At 35.0% G+C, this 23,786-nt stretch overlaps 2 protein-coding genes across 4 annotated transcripts; one reads left to right on the plus strand and one right to left on the minus strand.

Annotated features, from left to right (window-relative positions):
* The first annotated feature begins 897 nt into the window (after positions 1-897).
* LOC106160330 (GTP-binding nuclear protein Ran) lies at positions 898-5,017 on the plus strand. 2 transcript variants are annotated; one of them, XM_013536895.2, is made up of 6 exons: positions 898-1,084; positions 2,275-2,414; positions 2,730-2,855; positions 3,054-3,241; positions 3,535-3,705; positions 4,042-5,017. In XM_013536895.2, exons 2-6 carry the CDS (start codon positions 2,288-2,290, stop codon positions 4,084-4,086), a joined length of 657 nt encoding a protein of 218 aa, XP_013392349.1. In that variant the 5' UTR covers positions 898-1,084; positions 2,275-2,287; the 3' UTR covers positions 4,087-5,017. The 2 variants fall into 2 exon arrangements, with proteins under 2 accessions (XP_013392349.1, XP_013392350.1); XM_013536896.3 differs by having other exon boundaries at positions 1,029-1,116.
* Positions 5,018-6,152: 1,135 nt separating this feature from the next.
* Positions 6,153-23,657, minus strand: LOC106160331 (mediator of RNA polymerase II transcription subunit 15). Of its 2 annotated transcripts, XM_013536898.3 has the most exons (16): positions 23,513-23,657; positions 22,230-22,317; positions 18,619-18,670; positions 15,332-15,508; positions 15,037-15,128; positions 14,699-14,785; positions 13,162-13,211; positions 12,690-12,826; positions 9,254-9,394; positions 8,948-9,011; positions 8,706-8,772; positions 8,326-8,504; positions 7,735-7,901; positions 7,287-7,385; positions 6,883-6,980; positions 6,153-6,663 (listed from the first exon to the last, which is right to left on the minus strand). In XM_013536898.3, the coding sequence occupies exons 1-16, from the start codon at positions 23,572-23,574 to the stop codon at positions 6,613-6,615; spliced, it is 1,611 nt and encodes a 536-aa protein (XP_013392352.2). In that variant the 5' UTR covers positions 23,575-23,657; the 3' UTR covers positions 6,153-6,612. The 2 variants fall into 2 exon arrangements, with proteins under 2 accessions (XP_013392352.2, XP_013392351.2); XM_013536897.3 differs by lacking the exon at positions 14,699-14,785.
* Between the last annotated feature and the right edge of the window lie 129 nt (positions 23,658-23,786).

The raw sequence follows: 23,786 nt of genomic DNA on the forward strand, positions 1-23,786 counted from the left end.
AAAGTATTTGAGGAATTCTTTACTACTGCTTTACTAAAATATATATATATAATGTTTAATAGCTTTTTCGGTTATTGGCTACGCTATCTACGCGCGGAGGCTCATATAGGCTAACGGCATTCTAGAAGGGAAAAATTTTGTTAGGAAAGAAAATTAACTTAAAACACGTAGGCCTATTTATGAATAAATGAATAAAAGGGAAAAGTTGACTTTTTGTTCTGGAGTAAATAAATATCGACATCGTGATCAAATTTTGTGTAAGGCAGTATCTTGATCGACAGGGCTACGTGCAACAAGGGGGGTCTTTTTCTGAAAAAGTGGACCTTTTACCATGACACTTTCTTGTACTTGATTAATTTTTACCCAGAGTGGACGTTTTTCGGGCAAAAAGGGTGGTTCGTACGCCCCCCAGCCCTATTTCGGCTATTTAGCGACCTATTTGTCACCGTTTTAAATTTAAAGGACATGCATTATGGGGTTCAAATATTTCAATAAAAAAAAAAAAAAAATGAAATTGTGCATGATTTACACAATTGATATGTCAGAAATATAAGATAGCTCATCAGAATTACAAACATGGTTTTCTTTTTTAGTAAATGGAAAATACAAAGACCTACGATATGCCTAACGAAGACACGTAGAAAAAGATCTGAAGGACGATGAAAATCCGTTTATAGACCCCCATTTCCCGCCTCGGCACTTGATTTTATGAATGGGTGTAATATGGACAGTTATTTAAGTGAGTCTTATAACCAGTGATAAACCCAAAATGCGGTCTAGGAGAGGAAAGATCGAATGAAGCCTCCACGCCCCCCCCCCACGTTCAGTAAATTGCAACCTAATTTACTACGATTTTAGAGAAAAATACAAAATGCTGTTTTATAAGAGTGGCAGAGGTAATATCTAAAATGATATGTATTCCTAAAAATCCTTTCTTTTTCTTTTTTTTAACATTCTCGTCTGTAAAAACGGTCCCAATGCCTGTGACTTCACGTAATTGGAATATCAGGCGCGAAGCTGGTTTGAACTGGATGCTGGGATTCCACTTCCTCTTTCTGCACAACGCCATTTTAACGCAATAGAGGTGAGTACCGTCGAAAATCTATCGACATCACAGTAAGTAACGTTCGTAATAGTGCAAGTCACAGCAAATCTATAGTTCTTAAGATAAAGTTTTGTCTTGTGTTGATTCTGTGATGGATAAGGATCCCATAGCCGCGAAAGAAGGTCTTCCTTCAATATCGAGCCCATGCCGGTATGTTTCATGGGATTTCCCGCCGTTTGGCCGTGATTCTTGATGAAAGCTTTGTTGCTGTTTGGCATGTTACTGTTTTAAAAATTGTGTCGTGTGCAATATCTCCTAAAACAAACGTCACTGTTACCCTTTCTTGTTTAAGGAAACGTTGACTATATATGTCTTTGTTTTGATCTACCCTAATGGATCAGAGTTTCGTTTTAGTCGGATTAGTACTTTAGCACTCCTCTTTACTTTTTATATCACTAGTTAGTGGTGAACAGCGCTAAAGCACGAATGAAGTCCACTACTGATAATACTTAGTCAGTGGTTGGTAGGAGTCTTATTTGCAGTTACCCTGAAATTTTTATTGACAGGTTTTGTATTTTGTAAATGGCGGAACATGTTTCATTATTCTCGGTTGATGTAACCTAATTTATATGTGATACATAATTTTTATGAAAAATGTATTTGTCTAGTCGCTCCTTAAAAACTAAAAATTGTAAGCCTAGCATATATTTACCAGGATTTATATCCATTTAGAGGAGAAAGGAAAAAGATTATATCATAACATAATTTCCAGAAACTAAAGAATTCAATGAAATAAAGTTCTGAGCATGGCAGATGTTTTATTGTTCTCCATCAAGTGGTTACATAGATTTTTACATGGGTACATAGCCCATTGTCCGTTGAACCCGTTGGTGTTGGTTGGAACCAGTCGTGGCCTGTTCTTTCTCAATTTTCAAAAAGACTTGGCAAGCTTTGTTAATCAGGCATAGAGTTAGATTTGGTGAGCTTTGATAATCAAGCATATAATCCATCCATGTTCCCAGAAATATCTTTGAATTATTGCAGTTTTTAAAATTGGTAAAATAATATATTGCTTGGAAATGGACAGCAATGTCTGGTTGGAAAAAATAATCTGTTTGGATAAAATGCTTACAATGATTGATATTTGTTGAGATAAATGTCATAAGTATTATGGGCAATGATTTAAATATCTCTTTGAGAATGATAAAACATTCTTCTTAATTTGATAGGTGCATCAGAAACATGGCTACACAACAACAGGGCACAGATGAACCAACCTTCAAACTGGTTTTGGTGGGTGATGGAGGTGTAGGTAAAACCACATTTGTAAAAAGGCATCTGACAGGAGAATTTGAAAAGAAATATGTAGGTAAGTCAAAGTGAGATTAAACTTGTGTAGAAAACCTGTTTTGCAGGTACTTGGCAGTTGCAAAGGGAACTGTTGGTGTATTGTAACAAGCTCATAGCCATTACAGATTTGCATAAAATTGAATAAGAATTGAAAATAAAATTACAGGGAGAATGTGTCAAGCCTGGGATGTATGCACTGTATGATGTTGTCTTGGGCTTGATTTTGGCAAACTGATGAGTGAGGAGTTTGGATAGATGCTTGTCAAACACCTGTTTAATTTGATTTATGCATAATTTTCCATAATTTGATTTGATTCCATTTTCTGTATTACAGCCACTTTAGGTGTAGAAGTCCATCCTTTATTATTTCATACAAACAGAGGACCCATCAAATTCAATGTTTGGGACACAGCTGGTCAGGAGAAATTTGGAGGATTAAGAGATGGATATTATATTCAAGGTGAAATCAAAACTACTTTGATGATAAACTTCATGAATGATGACTGAATCTTTGATTTTTTATATTGGTCTAATTGAGCAAACATTAGAATGTGAAGAATAATTACAGTTATACCAAAATTGTCCTAATTTTAACTCTGTTCCTAGTATCTGCTTTGCATCATTGGCATTACTATTAAAATTCTTGATTTCTTTTTAGGCCAGTGCGCAATCATCATGTTTGACGTAACAGCTCGTGTAACATACAAAAATGTCCCCAACTGGCATCGAGATCTTGTCAGGGTTTGTGAAAACATCCCAATGGTACTCTGTGGTAACAAAGTAGACATCAAAGACAGAAAAGTTAAAGCAAAAGCAATTGTTTTTCACAGAAAGAAGAATATCCAGGTAAGAAATGTTGATGTGAAAAAAAGGAATTTATAGAGAAGGTAATAACTTGTGCAAGACCGATTCATAAAATACACACTGAATTATCTTGAAATGTAGAATTGCCTAATGTAAATTGAGCAAGTTGCTGCCATGAAAATCCTGTTTAATCCCCCCCCCCCCTCAAAGCAGCATTAATCCAGTCTTCTAGGGATTATTAATTGCATTTACTGATCATTCCAGATTTATTTTTTGTAAGCAGAGCAAAGTTCTTCCTATTTTCAATTTTCAGTAGCTCTCTGTTGTCTTTTCAGTACTATGATATCAGTGCAAAAAGCAACTACAACTTTGAAAAGCCTTTCCTGTACCTAGCTAGAAAGCTTGTGGGAGATCCCAACTTAGAGTTTGTTGCCATGCCAGCTTTACAACCTCCAGAGGTAACAATGGATCCATCAATTGCCAAACAATATGAGAGGGAACTAGAGGTATGAGATCTTTTTTAGAGGATAAAAGTATTGGTATATTTGTCTGAATTAGTAAAAAAAAAAGATATTGTAAGGGAAAAGAGTGGAGGTAAAATGAATATGTATTTTATGACTGAGGGGGATTTTTATGTAAAAGGATAGCTGAGGCTATTTGCTTGTAAGTTGTAAATATACTACTTGGCAAGTTTTAGTGTAGACTAAAATGATGTAACTAGCCAAGTCTGTAGTTCTTATAATTTGGTCTGGTACCTTTGGAGATCCGGACTACAAGGATGTTTATTAAAACATTTTGAATAAACAAAAAATTTACAGTGAAATTTTGGATTTCTTTTTCAGATGGCTCAAGCAACTGCTCTCCCTGAAGATGATGAGGATATATAAACCATAGCTGATAGTTGCCGAGTGCTTGTGTTAGTGTGGAGTGAAGACCAGGATTGGCCACTGAATGCATAGTGATCATTAACATCATTTTTATTGGACGGTCTGTTGTATAGAAGTGCTGTTATTGACTGCTACCTATTGTGAAACCTTCAGATATTGACTGAGGCAGCAGTTGATCTTTGCATTGCAGGGGTCAGTCGATGGTGTCGAGGCCTGGAGCTCCCCAGCCATTCTCATCAGTTTGCTATATTATCTTCTATTGTTTCATCAGTGATCTGTCTCTTTGAGCACTGATCAAAAACATCTTCATTCTTTATAAACTGGAGAGCTTTATATCAGAACAATAAATTTGTAACTGCTTTAATGTCTGTGACATTAGACCTGCTACTAAGAAATATCATGTCTATGAAGTGTGGGGTGATAGCAAGTGCATTGCTGTCAATAAAGAATTCATTCAAAATGTTTATTTACCTCAAGTTTGTACATAAAAATATGAGTTTGCACTTGATGCAAAAGTGTATATGACGTTTTAAAAGCAGCAGTTGATTAAATGGGAATTATCAGTCCTAAACATATTTCTAAGGTAATATATTCAAGTTCTATGAAAACCAAATGTGTGGGAAAAGAATATTTAGTCTGTGCATAAATGCTACTAGTATAGGTGCATTCCTTAAGTTGGTCAGAATTACATGTTGCTACAGAAGTTGGTAGGTTTTACTGAAAAGGTGAAAGTTGGACGTTTAACAACAGATAAATGTTGGTTGTGTAAATGCGTAAACAGTACATGTTATTTATCTTCACGTTATGCTCAAAATTGGGAGGGATTTTTGATCTACCCTGATGTTGGGTTGTTTGGCAAACACTGCTTCTAAAAATTTATCTGAGCAGCTACACTTCAGAATTTGTTAATAAAATTGAAATTGAAAGTGTGTCAGATGCTTCTGTAGCTTTATTTGTTTTGGTCTTTGTATGTTGGAATACATTTTCAAAAATGTACTTTGAACACCTTGTTTAAGGATAGTAAACACTTGATTTTCTTTGAAAATGACAACTAGTTTTGGTCTTTACACCAAATGGACACCAGTCCATTCCCCTAACTTGATTCAAACAAGCTTGAGGATTTTGTGAAACATTTCTGACAAAAGCACGACCTGCAAAAGCTGAACCAGGGGTATGATGACAGAACGATAGCAAATCTAGCAAATGTACAGACGCCAAACTGCAAAAACAATGCAACAGTACTTACAAATAATTTGAAAAAATAATATGATCCAACAAAGCCATTCAGCAAATTTGAAGTAATACAAAAATAGTATGCATATGTTATAGGGCATGCAATGCAAACACATGAACAAAAATTTTAAAAATAATAGTGATAGTAAAATCAAGGGTATCTGTAGTTACAAAATAAGACGTAATGCCCCTGTGAGATTTAATGTGATCAAGCTGAACACACTTTTTTGCCAGGGGCACCATATCTATGGCTGCTTCCCAGAGATTTAGATCGATCTAAAGATTAAGTTTTAGATCGACCTAACTCCCTGGGGGTTCACGCTAAATTGCAGCTTTTAGTAGGCGGGACAGACGCTTAAGCCGGCCAAGCTGACAGTAATCTAGTGAGACTCCCCACAGGGATAGATCGATCTAAAAATCTATGGAAGTGGGGTGTATTTCTCCATGGAGCCATGGTGTTGTGAAGCTGGTATCCATCCATGTCCAAATATATATTAACATCTGTGAAGATTAGGGCAAGCATGGATCCCTACTTTCTCTAGGTGCCCAGCTGTGTGATAACACCACAATCATCACCTCTACTGCTGTGCCAGTTTCATAAGGGCAATTATTTACACAGGAGCGGATGGCTTGATCATCCAAAATCTTTCAAGGGCCTTTCATCCAATTTCGTAAACCGCGAAAGAAGACTGAGGAGACCCTTGGTGGCAGGTGGGCTGAACTGAACCACTTAGATTGTTACACATTTTCCACCTTGTTACATAAGAGAGAACAAACAAAGAAAGCACAAATCCAATCAGAAAATTTGAAATACATGCAGTGAAGCACAACAGTTTTTTCTTATCTATTGGTCTTTATTCAAATATGGAATATCCAGCTTGCGCTCTCACAAATATTTTGAAATTATTACAAGTCCTTATTACTATATTTATCTATAGTCCATAATACTGCTACATGTAGCAACTAAGAGCCTGTATCTACTGAAATAATGGCAAGGGAAAATGAAACATTTCTCTTTGCACGATTCAATTTGATGATAATACACATCTTAAATTGTGTAAAAACAAAGAATCAATTTCTACACTGAAATAATTACTAAATCCAGTGTCTTATAAAGTGAGAAACCTTTGTAACCTTTTCAAGGAATCTTCTACTACATAGGTTCCTTTGAATGCATTTGACTTGGTCAATAAATACACAGGTGTAGCAAAGACAGGCACTCTGTTCATTCATTTCTTGGAGGTCTGTATTGTTTAAAACAATTTCACCACACCAGATGGCATCAAGTTCGACTCACTTCTGGGTTGCATGGTCAGGATTACAAGCCTGCCTTACACTCATTTCCTGCAAAAAAATTAAAATACATGCTTTTATTTGGTAACATCCAATTGTGTGGATAGTTATTTAATGTGAAAACTTACATTTATCCCTAAATAACATGTAATCCAAAAACTCACATAGCATGTAAATAGCACAAAGTTATTTTACTATAATCTAACAAGAAATACACTAGATTAAAAATCTCTCAACAACTAAAATATTTTGTGTAAGTTATATGCTTACCCATGTATCAAGTAGAGCTGTGATGGAGTATCTATTGGGCATTTTTGTCAAGCTTATATCCAAAGATTTCTGAACATTTTGAAGAAAAGGCGTAGACTCTGAAAATGCCAAAACAATTTAGTTAAAAATAAATAAATAAATAAGTCAATTGACAACTGTATAAGAGAATCCATTTCAATTCCACCTTTTTTGTGTAAGAGAGCATTTTTCGTGCACTGTGTTAATTTATCTACAACAAATCTTTTTATTATCTTCTGAAGCAATTTTTGCCACTGCACTCTGCTCAAATTTTAAATTTAACTAAGAACAATTTAGATTGCCCAAATTTCAGGTTTTACTTAAAGATTCGTTCCATTTACAGAAAGAACCATTCATGGTTGCAGCCCCTAAATCTACTACCATACCATAGTCTCCCAGCGCAGTGTCACACTCTGGGCTGGTTTCTGGGTAGCCTGCTGGAACTGTGATACTGAGGGGAGGAACACTGGGGAGATTCTTGTCGTCTGGTAGAATAGAGTGAAAGCATTCTATGTGTAATCTGAGATCAATTCTCTAGAGTGAAATTATTATCATTCAATCATTTTGAAGATGAGACAATACACGCCAAACCCTCCCCCTCCTCCTTAAAAAGCTACAACCTATCAACATCATCAGCAATTTCAAAGCAGGAAGAAACTTTTTATTAAAATATTATATGTCCATATCTGATGTTGTCTGTAGCACTTCAAAAATTGAAGCAATTTCAGAATGTGAACAAACTTCATGTAATAAATGCGATGAACAATGTCCTTGAACACTCCAAGATCAAACCACCTGTTTCACAAGAAAAATATTGAATACTACTGCACTCACCTAGCTTGCAAATGAAATGCAATGTTTTTTCTCCATTCCTGGTCATAGGATCAAAGTCCACTTTAAATCTTCTGGCCAACCTGGCAATTTCACCTTGAATCACATTTGGAACTTCACCTTCTTTATCTTCTTCTGGTTTGAACCTCTTGGGTGGAGGACTGGGCCCTCTGAATAATAAATATCAAGACCAGTTTATCTGTATCTCCCAATCCAAACCCTGATTATTCCTGCAATGACTGATGCATTTTTATAACACTGCACCACTAAAAATGCTGATTGTGGATCCCCAAAGCACAATCTTAAATCAAACAGCATTGGTGACAAAGACAATAAGTAAGCAAAAAGCATAACTGCTTAGATATAATAAAATATTTATAAAATTGCAATCCCTGTAAAATATTCAGTATAGAATTTCATCCACTGTATAAACCATACTTTAGGTGAAGACCATATCAGTTTCTATAGCTTCATTTCCTAAGATGACTTCACAGCCACCCAAACATTGGGGAAAAAGAACTCTTGAGCTCTGATGTTGAATTAAAAAAATATCAGTGACCTTATCTTCAACTGACTGCATAAGACCTTATTTACCTGATAGGTGGTCCATGGAGAGCATCCAGGGCTGGACCAAATGTTCTCTCCAATGTATGGTTGAGAGTTGGAGACTTCACAAACTGTGCCACCGTGTCCAGCAGGGGCTGGCACATGTGCTGTTCTGACAATTTGAGGCCCTGAGAGCTAGAGGATACTGAGGTACTAGAGGAGGAACTCTGCAAATAAATGAATGTATTAATCAATTGAAATGTCAATGAAAAATTTGCAAAATGCACAAAATTCCTGGCTTATTGAAATTAATAACATTTTTTTAACTGTCTTTATTGCAGCTTTCACAATTTATCTCTGTTTCTTTCTCTGCATGTGTGTCTGTGCATGTGTGCAGCTATGTGAACAATAAAGATTAATTTACTCACTGGTTTTGAAAGTAATTCTAATTTTTCCAGGACCTGCTCACATTTGAGTAATGTCTGCATAGGCAGCCTGAAGAGATAAAAACTAATTATGAAAATGAAGCAATACACCACTACTTTCTACTCTATCAAAAGTCTCTTTCAAAAGCAGCCTAGCTGTCTTTGTTTCAGTTCAGTTTATGGTACTTTAATTCAAATCCAGTGTCAAATTATAATGAACATTTGTTAGTAACTGAAAAATTTACCTTCTGTTTGAATCTGATAAAATCTCCAATAAGCTCTTCATTTTACTTAAATCTTTCTTTCTGTCTGAAAACAAAGAAATTAACATATTGCATAAAATTAGCAGAAATGTATTCTAACAAATAAAAGCATCATCTTAAATTTCTAATGTTCGTTTTAAAAACACCCATATGGTGATAAAGTAGTTTTACAAAATGAATAATCAATGCCATAAGTTTTATAACTAAAGTTGAAAATCATGATGTACATTTAATATTTACTTTAGCAAAAACTTGTCACTTTTTGATATCATCTATATTTCCCATTACCTTCGTCTTTGTCTATTTTGTTAATCATTCTTCTAAGTGGCTCAATGTACTTGCTGAGCTGTTTCAGCTTGTCTAAATAGGCCTGGTCTTCTGCTGAGCGCAAGGCAGGGCTGGGTGCAGGACCCACAGAGCCTGGGTTACCTGAAAGACATCCAGGGATAGAAACTTTATCACCAAGTGCTGGCACTGCAAAATCCTATTTGCACAGGATTTTCAAGTAAAAACATAAATTTGTATGCAGTTAAAGGATGTATTTTATTGTAACCATGTAAGGAACTTGGATTGGTATTATTACCTCTGCCAAGGAGGTTATGTTTTCATCCCTGTTTGTCTGTCTTTCTGTCTGTCTGTCATCAACATAACTCAAAAAGTTATGGACCGATTTTGATGAAATTTTCAGGAACTGTCAGAAGTGGGCCAAGAAAGAGATGATTAGTTTTTGGTGGTGATCCGAATCAATAATCAATCAATAATCAACTAGAGGATCAGAGAGGCGATACCGCCTCCGAATATTGTACCACCAGCTGGAGCAAGCGCATTCGTATAGACCCCCACATACACAAAATAAGGGACACAGCCACCAGTTTTGTGCTTGACAAGCTGTAAAAATGCAATCAACAAGAATTTTTAAACTATTGCAAAAAATATATATGGTACAATCAAATTTAAGTTCTTTGTAAGATAGGTCAAGGGTCAATTTCAAGGTCACAGTAAATTGCCAGTATATGACTTCCTATTCAAGTTCAAAGGTAACTATGGACCTATCTCTGTCAAGTTTGAAGTTAAAAGAGAAAGAAATTAGCAGAGTTCACTTCATGATAAAAAGTAGGTCAAAGGTCAATTTCAAGGTCACACTTAGATTGCCAGTATAGGACTTCCTATTCAAGTTCAATAGTAACTATGGACCTATCTCTGCCAGTTTTGGAGATAAAAGGGAAGCAAAATTTGCAAAATTCAGTTCATGGTGAAAAGTAAGTCAAAGGTCAATTTCAAGGTCACATTTAGATTGCCAGTATATGACTTTCTATTCAAGTTCAATAGTAACTATGGACCTATCTCTGCCAGTTTTGGAGATAAAAGGAAAGCAAAATTTGCAAAGTTCAATTCATGGTGAAAAGTAGGTCAAAGGTCAATTTCAAGGTCACATTTAGATTGCCAGTATATGACTTTCTTTTCAAGTTCAATAGTAACTACGGACCTATCTCAGCTAGTTTTGGAGATAAAAGGAAAGCAAAATTTGCAAAGTTCAGTTCATGGTGAAAAGTAGGTCAAAGGTCAATTTTAAGGTCACATATAGATTGCCAGTATATGACTTCCTATTCAAGTTCAATAGTAACTACAGACCTATCTCTGCCAGTTTTGGAGATAAAAGGAAAGCAAAATTTGCAAAGTTCAATTCATGGTGAAAAGTAGGTCAAAGGTCAATTTCAAGGTCACATTTAGATTGCCAGTATATGACTTCCTATTCAAGTTCAATAGTAACTACGGACCTATCTCTGCCAGTTTTGGGGATAAAAGGAAAGCAAAATTTGCAAAGTTCAATTCATGGTGAATGTAGATCAAAGGTCAATTTCAAGGTCACATTTAGATTGCCAGTATATGACTTTCCATTCAAGTTCAACAGTAACTACGGACCTTTAGATTGCCAGTATATGACTTCCTATTCAAGTTCAATAGTAACTACGGACCTATCTCTGCCAGTTTTGGAGATAAAAAGAAAGCAAAATTTGCAAAGTTCAATTCATGGTGAAAAGTAGGTCAAAGGTCAATTTCAAGGTCACATTTAGATTGCCAGTATATGACTTTCTATTCAAGTTCAATAGTAACTACGGACCTATCTCAGCCAGTTTTGGAGATAAAAGGAAAGCAAAATTTGCAAAGTTCAGTTCATGGTGAAAAGTAGGTCAAAGGTCAATTTCAAGGTCACATTTAGATTGCCAGTATATGACTTCCTATTCAAGTTCAATAGTAACTACGGACCTATCTCTGCCAGTTTTGGAGATAAAAGGAAAGCAAAATTTGCAAAGTTCAATTCATGGTGAAAAGTAGGTCAAAGGTCAATTTCAAGGTCACATTTAGATTGCCAGTATATGACTTCCTATTCAAGTTCAATAGTAACTATGGACCTATCTCTGCCAGTTTTGGAGATAAAAGGGAAGCACAATTTTGCAAAGTTCAGTTCATGGTGAAAAGTAGGTCAAAGGTCAATTTCAAGGTCACAGTAAGATTGCCAGTATATGACTTCCTATTCAACTTCAATAGTAACTATGGACCTATCTCTGCCAGTTTTGGAGATATAAGGGACTAAATGTTATAATTTTGGAGTTACCATAATGTGCCTTAAATTTCGTACAGAAAAAATTAATTAAAATAAAGAAAATGTCATTTTGGTCAAAATTCTTGAAATAGGAGGTGCTCTGAAGTTTCAGAAGTTCAAATTTGATGAAATAATGTCATTTTTGAACACAAGTTGTCTGCTTTGCCAAGCCTTATGTTTTATTTTTCCAGAGTTCAAAATTTATTATCCATTACCGTACTGCACATTTTGCTTTTACCACCAATATGTACTTTTTGATTCAGCGTAACTCGAAAACCGTATGGAATACAAAAAAAACGAGACCACCTCCAGTGTTGGGCTTAACATGCTCTACAAAATGCAAAAAAGAATGGGTTTCTAGCATTAACAGTTCCCGAATTAGAGACAGTTTTCAGTTTCGGTATCTTATGGCCGCTACTCCCGTGAAAATGCACCGATTGACCCCAAATTCATGGAGATGAAAGATGACCTGAAGGGTAACACTTTCCAATAATATTATTGGTTAAGTCTGTGTGGTGTCTGAATAACAGGGCAAAAAAATTTTTTTTCGTAAAAAATTTCATTTTTTTGAAAATTTTGACCCATTTGATCTTGAAGTAAAGGTCAAAGGTCAAATCCAAGGGTATATTTGAAGTCTACACATATGACTTTTGGAAGGCCGTCTATAGAAATTTTTCCCATAACTCCTTCCGTAGGGTAGATAATTAGCATTTAATTTTGCCATTTTTAGACAAGGGTGCATTGTAATGAGTGCCACACCCAGACCCCAATACCGACAAAGCCCAAATTTTACGTGGAACGAGTTGAGATTATAGGTGACCTAAATCCATGAGATGGGTACGGGGGCCCTTACCGTCTAGGAGGAGAAGCGGTAACGGTAGCCGTCCGGCGGAGCCGGCGGATCTGGCGGAACGATCCGGATGGGACCGAAACCATGTGTACCGCCAGCGCTAACGCTGGTGGTACAATAATATTCAAAAATTGCTGCCTTGGCAGAGGCCTGGGCTCTCGGAGTGCTTTACTAGTTCTTTTTCTAATTTGTATATGAAGGTTTATCTTTATCACAGTACTGATGATGTGCAAAGTGCGCCAATCACAGACATATTAAGATGTCATTACCAGGAGTGTTAACAGAGATGCCTCCAGGGGAAGGAGCTCCAAATGACACCCTAGAAGCTGGGGAAGGGGCCATGGCACTGCCTGGGCCTGGGGATGGACTGGCAAATGGGTTAGCTGGGGAGTGCACTGGTTGTATGCTGTATAATAAAGAAATGAAACAGAACTTGTTAAGCATATATATATATATATATATATATATATATATATATATATATATATATATATATATATATATATATATATGTGAGACATTGTATACAAAAATGTGTTTTGCTATCTTAGAAATGGCTACGAAAGCATAAAACCAGTCTTAATTTGCAAAAAATAAAAAAAGTAAATAATAAGAATAATAAACTTATACTGACTATTTCTTAATTATACCAAAATCATTATATATTTAAATGTTTGCATTGTCATAACATGATGTACCTGTTCCAATTCAGGGTTTATTTACACATATATGCTGACATACCTAGACACTGCAGGAGAAGGAACACTTGAAGATTGTTGTTGTTGAGATACCTGAAATACAAACACCATTAAAGAGTATTGACATATTATTCTGAATATGCTACTTATTATGTAATAAATAGCACAGGCATTCTGATTTTACACTGCGCAATAAATAAATGCCCCAAAGTTTACTTTATATATATATATACATAAAACCCATAATGCTGATAAAATTTTTTTAAGTATTGCATGTGGCATTTAAATTATTGGTCAGTTTATAATCTTAATTTACAAAATTCCAGTTCCAATTCTGATCTGTTAACATGGCATTATCTTATAAAGATCACAGGTCAAAATAAAAGATGTAAACTACCCATTGCCACGTTTTACAGTCAAATGCATCTTAGGGGTGATTTTGTTCTTATGCAACTTAAGGACTGGTATTCCATCACTGGCAGCTTGCCCAGATCATAAACCCACCATTCAAGCAAAATACCTCACACCGTATTGAATGTACCATGCTTTCTGTTTTTCACATCCTTAAGCAATATATATAATAATTAACAAAAGGCAATATATAATGATTTAAACTCACAAGCCTCTCCATTAATACTTTGTTTCCACCTAAATGATTTCATATAAAGAACCGCCAGAACCCTCACACATGCAATACTTAATATATACATGTGAATTTAATACGTGCATATAATAACCATCACCCAAGTTGGGATATATTATATATGAGTATTTCAAGAATGTATTAATATTGATAACACACATTATATGTATGATCTATTCTGCCCAGTGTTATCAATATCTCATTTGGTTTTACATAACATCATATTTCCACTTGATAAGCCCATACCTAACCATTACTTCATCAAACTTGCTACCTTGGTGCTTTATCTATGTAATTTTGACTATCAATCTTCAGCATATTTTTTCTTTGTCATAAAAAGAGGCTACTTTTACCGTATGTAAGTGAGATCTGATTTTGGCCGAAGCACAGCTAAAGACTGGATGTTTTCTCATTAATCACACTGCTTCCCCTGTATGTCACTCTTAAGTCCATTCTCAAGATATTAAACGACTCCATAATTGCTACATGAGAAAACAACCAAAGATATCATATAACTTATTACTAGAAACTACTTCACTTTTTTTTAGATTTTAAACATAATTCAGTGTAATTTTCATAAACCATCCCAGAAGCACCTCTCCAAGCCTTTACCAAAACCAAAATCATGATGTCATCAGTCCCTGTGAATGCTCATATATGTAACCCAGTAAACGACTTTCTTGTATCTTTGAGCAGCCTAAGAAATGATGACATCATGGCATTGTCCATGCCTTTATATTTTTGGAGTTCAGAGTTAAAATGAAACAATTTTTTCGGTCCATATATTTCCATCACCTTAAATGCAAAAAAAAAAAAAAAAAAAAAAAAAAAAGAAAAGAAATGAAAGTGCAAGCTTACAGCTTGCACAGTACATAATTCATGTATAAGAAAATGAAATTGGACCAAAATATATTCTGAGATTCAATGTGTCTCAGACCTGTCCATAAGTATTTTGTACAGAGTAAGGTGACTGGACCTGAGACGACGGCCTGCTCAGTGGTGACAACACAGGAGGAGAAGTCATCTGAGAAATGAGGGAAATAGAACAGAAAGATGATTGCAATGAATCTACATAAAAATATCCTCCCTTCCTATCAAGGCTGCAATATAGAACCTAGCTAACAGCAACAACTTTAATTACATCATAAAAATGAGAATAAACAAGAAATATTTTCTTACAAAAGAACTAATTTAAACATACAAATAATACTTATAAAGCAATGAAAGTCATGTTCCCTATAGCAAATGGTAACAAGTGACAATGCAGTGCCATACCTGTGGGGAACGCCCCACGTCCTGCTGCTGACCCATTCCTCGCACCATCATTTGCTGCATCATAGGAACCTGGCCACGGTTTGCCATAGGACCTACAGTAATGCTGGCATTTTAATAAAATACATATTCTCTCACATAATGATGCATAAAAAGGTATCACATTATGAACATCTAAGAACATCTCTCCTTAAAATAGGTTTCTATAGCGATGAACTATCTTTGTAATACAATCCTAATTCTTAAATACTAAGAAATGAATAAAGAGAAGTAGGCTCCAAGCGTATGACATTTTTACCTTGTGCCATCTGTTGAGGTCCCATGGATGTTCCCACTCCAGTCTTCGCCAAATTCTGTAGGGCATTGATAGGGTCTTGTATGGGGGCTTGTCCCCCTCCTCCCATGGGGTGCATGCCCCCTGTCATCATAGCCCCACCCGCTGCAGCCTGCTGAGCAGCTTTCTCTTTCTTGGAATCTGTAAATTCAGAAAAATAGTTTCCATGAAATCTCAGTGGAAAATCTCATCAACCTTCCCACAAGGTCGCTCATACATTTCTGCCTCATATATTTGTTGTTGCCTTGGTGCTATTTGCCATCAGGAGTGAAAATGACCAAGAGAAAAAGATGATTTGTCAGATGAATCTCGCCAGCACATTCACTTCAACAAACACTCTAAATGTCAGAGTTTATGGACAAAGAGTAGCAAGGGTTAATATAAATTACTGGCCTACTTCACTTCAACCAGACCACCTACTATAAAAATCAATGGCCTGTTCATAAATGCTAGTTTGATGCTGTACTAAATTCCTGTAAACTGGATGAAAGGCATAATATATCAAGATGATTATATCTGAAGTTCATCAGTTATGCCGCGTCTGATGAAAAGGCCACTTTAATAAAACTGCATATTAGCAGTATTTACACGGTCCTATGCCCTTTCTGTAATACAAGTCCATTTTTTAAGGAATCATACCTAATAATCACTTAGGTTAGGTGTCACCACCCAATTTCTAAAACATACTAACAGAATCAGTTAACTGCATCATGTTTCCAAAACTCTCCTATTTCACAAATATTTTGACCATGAGATCTTTATTATTCATAACACTAAAAATGACCTTATACATGATTGTCTACAAATAATTCCCTTGTTCCATCAAGAACAATCTAAGCTAAACAGATACAGAGTTATTGCAAAGGCCAAGAGCAAACACAGCATTCTACATTCATTTTTTCGAAAAGCTAATTTACTGAAATAGATATCTGTCTTCCTAAACTGTTGCCAGAAAAATCAGCACGGCTCCAAAATTTTTCAGTCAAGGCAATTTTCATTTATGAAGAAAACATCTTATCCGTTGGTAAAGAAGTCTAATGTGTAAATTTTACATTTAAGGAAACTTCCATAACTGCATAGAAATTGAATAATTTTATTTTCTCAAGTACATCTTTAATATTTTGATTGAGTAATATTTGATAAAATCCATAAATATTTGTTTGACTGGATGAACACTTAGATAAAATAGTGTTTTAGTGTAATAAATTCAGACTAAAATCGATCAGTACCTAGTTATCTATATTCAAAAGGCATCTATCACACACAATAAAAAAAAATATAACAACTGGTTATTCTAGGTCTCAATGGGTATGAAAATTGCAACATTTAAAAGAACCCTTCTCAAAATGAACAAAATTCTCAACCGATCAACAAACGTTTGCACACCTCTAACACAAGGGGTCAAGTAAGAAGAATTTCTGTTACAGTCTTCATCTAAATTTTGATATCTGTGTAATCAGCTGAAATCACTGAAGATGACTTATATTATACTTACAGTAATAAGGGTAGAACATGACTTAGTAGCTCCCTGTCACACTAAGTAGCACTTCAGTACGACATTCCCTGTGCTAAACTAATTGAACTAATTAGATGTCCATGGTCAGCAGAAGAAATGGTTGCTCTATGCAGATGCTCCATCATATGTTTTCGATAATGAAACTGTATATGGAAGCCCAAGGCCTGACTTAATTCCCTTTGTTCTGGGCTGGTATGAACTTGAATGCCCTACTACAACCTTTTGATATGGTAAAAAAAAAAGTCAGCCTATGCCTACCAGCTGTCAGTCATAGAGGAATAGTTTCTGTGCTGGGTTGGATATGAAAAGCACAGATTACTTTAGCACTGCTACAGCTTGAGAGGACGACTTATTTTCCACAAAATTGATTTTTGCACAATCCTGCCAGAAATGAGAGACTACAAATTACTTGATAAATGGATGGTTAGCTGCATTAATGTGGATTTACTATTGCAGCTTTGTTGCTTTGCCTTCAGGAATATTCCTTATAAATTCACAAAGATTATAAATATCAAAAGGACAGATTATCCAAAAACTTGCAACTGCTCTTGCATAAATTTACAATTTCCATAACTACTAATTCTTCTTTCTCACAATTCATCAATAAAATAAAAAATTCCATAAATTTACTCTAAAAAGCTACATTTATTTGCAATGAAAAAAAGCACACTTTTTAAGGCACACAATGCATGTTGGACCTTTATACTGGAAAAAAAGGGAAAATTCAACAACAATTTTGTAAAGATACAAAATGTGTTTTTTTTTCATAACGCACCTGGATTGTTTCAAGGTATTGTGTTTTGACATGTATTTTAGCAGTGCTAAGTGTTTCTGTCTAATTTTTTGTTAAACTGCTGTTTGAGAAATAAAACTCTTAAAAACAAATGTCATTGAATACACACTGAAAATTAGGAAAACAAAACTGTTGACAAAATTAAAACTTCAAGAAGGACTAGAAATAACATTTCTAAGAGCAAACTGATGATAGATGTACAAATAATAACTGTTTAAAAATCCAGGGTCACATTTCACATCTTGCCTAATTCCTTGTGCTATTGTTATTGGTACTAAGACCTAGATGTGGCTTGACTGATATATGTAGCACTTTGAAATACAGACCTCATAAATGACAATTGCCGTTTGCTAACACGAGCCTTGGATTTGGGAGCACAAATGCACAAATTAATTAATAACTCCAGACACAAATTAAGTACCCTAAAATCATTTGCCACAAGCCCAGCATTTGGTTACACTAACATTTTCGCCAGCCTCTATCTGGGTCTCTGGCTGCAAACATAGGCCCCTTACGGGTTCTTCTTATCAACCATACTGTGTATTAATACAGCAGCAGTGCGAACTCCACTATCTCCGGTTATGGAAAGTACTGAACTGGTAGATAAGTGGATAAACTCTTTGTGTTTTGAAACATTGGGCTTGTGGCAATTAAATTAATGTTGGGCTTCTTAATTTGTGGCTGGAGTCACCAATTTGGGCATTTGTGCCCACAAATATGAGGCTCAAGTTAGCAAATGCCTAATCTATTTATAAGGCCTGAAATAAAAAGGTTCTCAGTTAAATTTGTTTAAGTAAATTAAATTTGATGTGTTTTGAACAAAGAAACTAATGACACTTTTTTCATTTGACAACAAAAGATATTCAATTTTTTTAAAATAAGTATCCATTATTACATAAAGATGTAAAATGGAGATGCAACATTTGAGAAATTAATACTTACTCATTTCACGTACATGGATGATTAATCTGGCAACCAGGGCCAAGTATTCATCCTAGAAAAATGGAAACAACATCAGAAAATAAAAATTAACATTATCTAAACTTATTTTTTAAAATCCATTTATCACCAAAACTGAAGCAAAATCTTCAACATCTGATACATTTCTCAGCAAATCCTACAAATATCAACTTGTGCAAGACACTTCTAGGAGAGGTAGGGTTCAAAAGGCAAAACATGACTTCATAATAGCAGGTGAACAAAACAATTGTGTTGTACTGTAACGCAATGGTTTTCTTACATGATTTTTGAGATTCAATATCATATCCTTAAAAAGTTGTTTATGTGTGTTCACACAGGTTAAATTTAGACTGGAAGATAATCAACAGCAATTCAACTTAGCGGTTAAGAAGATCTGCTCCAGCCATGTTGCTGTGCAGTGGTTTTCTTAAAAGCGAAAGAGAGGGTCCCAGTTGCATTGACTGTCTGATGAAAGAGAATGACGTAGTTTCTATAATTAGCCCTATGTGGTTATCTTACTTCAAGGCTAAAATCACAGGTGAATGCATAAACATTTCCTACAGCCAAATAGGCAAATTCATATTCAAGGACTTTCAAGAATTTCTGTGATTCTAATTCTTGACTTTTTAAAAACTAAAATGTAAATGAGGACAGCATACTTTCACTGACAAGTGTCATACAAAAAAAGAAAAAACTGTAAATCCTACACTTTTACACATTGATGATATAAACAATTTTGAACTACCATGAAACAAAGAAAGAATGAAATACAGCGATTTCCAAAAAGGGCATTCTCTCCAGTCAACCTAATCTTTCTGAAAATTTTTTTTAAACCTTCGCCAAGGAGGTTATGTTTTCAACCCTGTTTGTTTGTCTGTCTGTCTTTCTCTCTGTCTGTCTCTCTGTCTGTCTGTCATCAACATAACTCAAAAAGTTATGAACCAATTTTGATGAAATTTTCAGGAACTGTCAGAAGTGAGCCAAGGAACAGGTGATTAGTGTTTGGTGGTGATCCGGATCAGTAAATAATCAATAATCAAAAGTATCGAAAATTTAGGGGTGAAACGGCATTGGATGGAGACTTTGCTGCCTTGGTGGAGGTCTGCGCTCTCTGAGTGTTTTTCTAGTTTTGTAATAAAATGAAATGCTAAGATGCTTCTTCCAATGCTCATTCACTCTGAAACTGAACCAGGCCATTATCAATGTCATGTACAACATGTTAATCAACATTTTCATCTTATACTTATGATGATAAAATGGCAACAGTTTACTAGTAGTTAATATCAACCATTCTTTTAAATCCAGTCTTTTTTTATGTTGACACAATATTCTTCTTGTGATATCTTTAGTAACTTTCAACTTTATCACACCCCCTCTAACAGTTCCAGCACCTTGTTACGTTTTTATTTTTTTAATTTTTTTTTTACTTTTGTAAAAAAAAAAAAAAAAAACAACATTTAAAATTATTTTTGTGAAACTGCTCAGTGATCATATTCAAGTTCTAATACTTTTTAAGGATAAAAACCATAGAATATAAGCTCTATTTAAAGTTTATTGTGATTTAGAGTACTTTTTAAGGCCAGAAATTGAATTCAAGGTGCAGAGCCAAATTCAAGCACTTTTCAAGCCTATATGAACCCTGATAAAGTGTTACAAGATTTATCCTTAAATATACTTTTCTATCTATCTATCTATCTATCTATCTATCTATCTATCTATCTATCTATTTAACTAAGGCAAAACAAAGTGAAATCTGTCAATACACATGTCTGTTAACCCCATAGGATCCGGTTAATGCTGACCCATAAAGTTCTGTTGTGCCCAATTAATTCTGTGAGCTAGCCTTGAAAAGCCGGGTCACCTCAGTAAATTGGCCATAATTTATTTGTTTTCCTTTATTACCCATACAAAGTATACATTTTTAAAAAGCCAATATTTCAAGCTAAATGAAAATAGAATTACATTTAAATTCAACATGCAGTATCAAGAGTTATGGCCGGTTAAAAAGTACATTTTCATTTGGTAATGGGTGAAATAAAACAAAGTTGATTTATCTTATGCACATTATTTTTTTATTTCTCCATACATTTGCCTGAAAATTCACAGATATGATGTCAATTATAGTAACTTTCAATCCAGGAAATTTCAGCAAGTTACCTCCATTAATTTCCAAGTTATGCTCGTTTTGCTATCAGGTATACTTGAGCCAGCTTTTCAGCTCACCTGAACTTCGTGGCCAGGGCTGAATAGAAGTCAAATTTTAACACCATCTATGACAAAACACATCTATAAAACTTATATCATAAATAAAGGAATATCATCGCCACTGTCTATATCACTGTCACTCAAAAACACCTCAAAAACAGTGTCGTAGTTTTCAATCATTTCAATACAAGTATCCATTCGCAGGCCCCTTCCGTAGTGAGAAGTCACCATTTTGATTTTACTTTCTCCAGCTAAGTCTAGAAAATCGCCGATTTCTCGCTCATATATATTTCTATCGTCCTTTATATCATAAATAAATGAATAACATCGTCACTGTCTATGTCACTGTCACACGAAAACTTCTCATCAAACTCCGGGTTTTCAATCATTTCAATAACAGTATCCCTTCGTAGATCCCTACCGTAGCGAGGAGCCGCCATCTTGATTTTACTTTCTCCAACTACGTCTTGAAAATCACCGTTTTCTCGCTCATATATATTTCTATCACCTTTAAAAATGGTGGCAATGAGAGACAAGAAACATACCCGGGTGTTAAACTATATATCATTTCATGACTCACGATACAAAAGAGTACAGAAGCCGGTCTTTCCAAGATACGCACATATGCGGTTCTGGGCGTTTGGGGTAAGCGATAATTGAACCGCACATATGCGGTGACGGGCTCTATGGGGTTAAAACAAGGTAGATTATCAAATGAATAACTTTTTACTCTGGGTTTCAGTTGTGTAAAAAGTCAAAATTGCATACAAATTGGATCCATTTCTTGCTTGACCATCAGCTCTTTTAGACTCTAGTGTCCAAAGAAAAAATTTGTGGTCTGTCAATCAATCGTGATCAATGCTTGCAGCAAAATTTTTATATCTAAAATATCTTAGGCAGATAAAATTTGATTGGCTCTATCAGATGTAATGTTTGATATTTAAATTCAGAAAGAGCTGAAGGTTAAGGTGTTTAGGAAAACAAGGTGATCTTTAGCAGGCACAAAACCCACAGAATTAGTTCAATCCATTTAACCACTAAACCATCACCTTAAACTTCACATGTAATGGCAAGGAATCCCACAAATTTAATAACAGGGATGGGACTAGTTCTCACTGAAAAAGTAGGAAAATTGGTCGTGGGGTCCAGGGTACATAATTCACAAGAATGACCCAAATGACCCTGAAAAAGTTGGAATTCTGACAGAAGTTAGAAAAGTCTCATCAGTGTAACATGGATTTATACCAGAATGTCAGAAATATGTTAATTCACTATTTACTTCTTTATTTAGGAGAGGGTTTAATAAACTAGAAGTTCACAAGCCAGCATCAATAAAGATATTTAAGAACTTTGGTCTAAATTTGTGCACAATTGTCTATTCTACTTACCCTGGTTTTTGCTTTCTGAAACACATGGTTCTCCATTTCATAGGGAGACTTACTGGTTGGACTTCCTGCATGGCGGACAGCTTCATCACTAGATCAACAAAATAAACAACTGTGGTATCATTATCACACAGCAGTTATATCTGATTTAATTTAACATTGTTTTAATTATCTGTGGGATAAATAAATTATTTGGGGGTAAAATTTGTTTAAAGAGAGTTTTTCAACAAACATTATTTGCTGGTCTATTTGTGCTTAAAGTAGAAAACACTGGCACATTTATTTTTTTGTCTTTGTTTAAATAATTTAATAACTTATAGACTCTCTGCTCATTCTGCATCATCTGCTCATTTGTTTTATTCAAAGGCAGAAAAAAAGTTATGAGCAATGAATGGTATATACTTATCTCTTGCCTGAAATAATGCATTTGAAGGTCAAGAATGATCTGAAATACCTTTTTTAATTTTATAGACCTGGCCAGGTCTATAAAATTAAAAAAGGTATTTCAGATCATTCTTGACCTTCAAATGCATCATTTCAGGCAAGAGATAAGTAGTCTCTTAAGAAATAATGATGTTCATTTTGGGACTCTAAGTCTATTTAAATTCTGTCTAAATTCTTTGATTCTGGGTTTAGTTTTCTTATATAATTCTTGACATGGCAACCACTTTTTGTTTCATTTAGCATAAGTCTCAAGCATAAGCATATTGAGTCTACTGAACCATGGCTATCCAGTTTTTCTCTGAATTCTTATATATTATATATATATTTGATAATTAACTATTTTTCATTTAATGCATTCTTCTTAACTACAAGCCTTTTTTATGAACCACGAATTAATACAACAGACATTTCACAATGTGTTGGGATGTGCACCACTTTATGTTTACAAGATGCATACGTTGTATAAAGTATTTTAATATACATCAGTGCAAAAAAAAAAAAAAAAAAAAAAAAAAAAAAAAAAAAAAAAAAAAAAAAAAGAGCGGAAGAATCGTTTCACACTACATCCAGCAGGAAAAGTTGAAAACTTTCTTATGTGACAAATTAAACTGCACGACACTTTAGATAATCGAAAATTGTGCGCTCGGGAAAAGAGGTCGTTTTAAGGTTTGACCGCTGAATGCCCCCAACGATTACGTAACATGTAAGCTGCATTCAAGCCAAGCGAGTTGTTTACATTTGCAGAACATTTGATTTCCTCAGTAATAACGACATCAGTTGATTTCAGATCTAAGTACACACAAAGGACACCTGTACAAGTTGTGTCAAATGTACAAACTTACATTTGAATTATAACTTTTTGTCGAAATTGCTGAGTCCGCCAGTCCTCGGCTTTCTCGGCCATGTTGTCGTGAGTATGACTTCCGGTGTTTTCATCCTCGTCTTCAATCCAAGATGTCAGCCGCCATGTAACACGTTACCCTCTCCCAAATTCTGACCCCTGACGTGGATTGTAACTGGCCGTGGCTTTACTGACTGCTGTCGTTCTAAAAATTGCCGTTTGCTTATGTTAACGTTGTATTTTTATTCAAATTGTTGTGGCATTTTCATAAGACA

This window comes from Lingula anatina, chromosome 1 (genome assembly GCF_051362555.1).
Source record: "Lingula anatina isolate TDL-2025a chromosome 1, LinAna3.0, whole genome shotgun sequence".
In the NCBI taxonomy this organism is placed as follows: Eukaryota; Metazoa; Brachiopoda; class Lingulata; order Lingulida; family Lingulidae; genus Lingula; species Lingula anatina.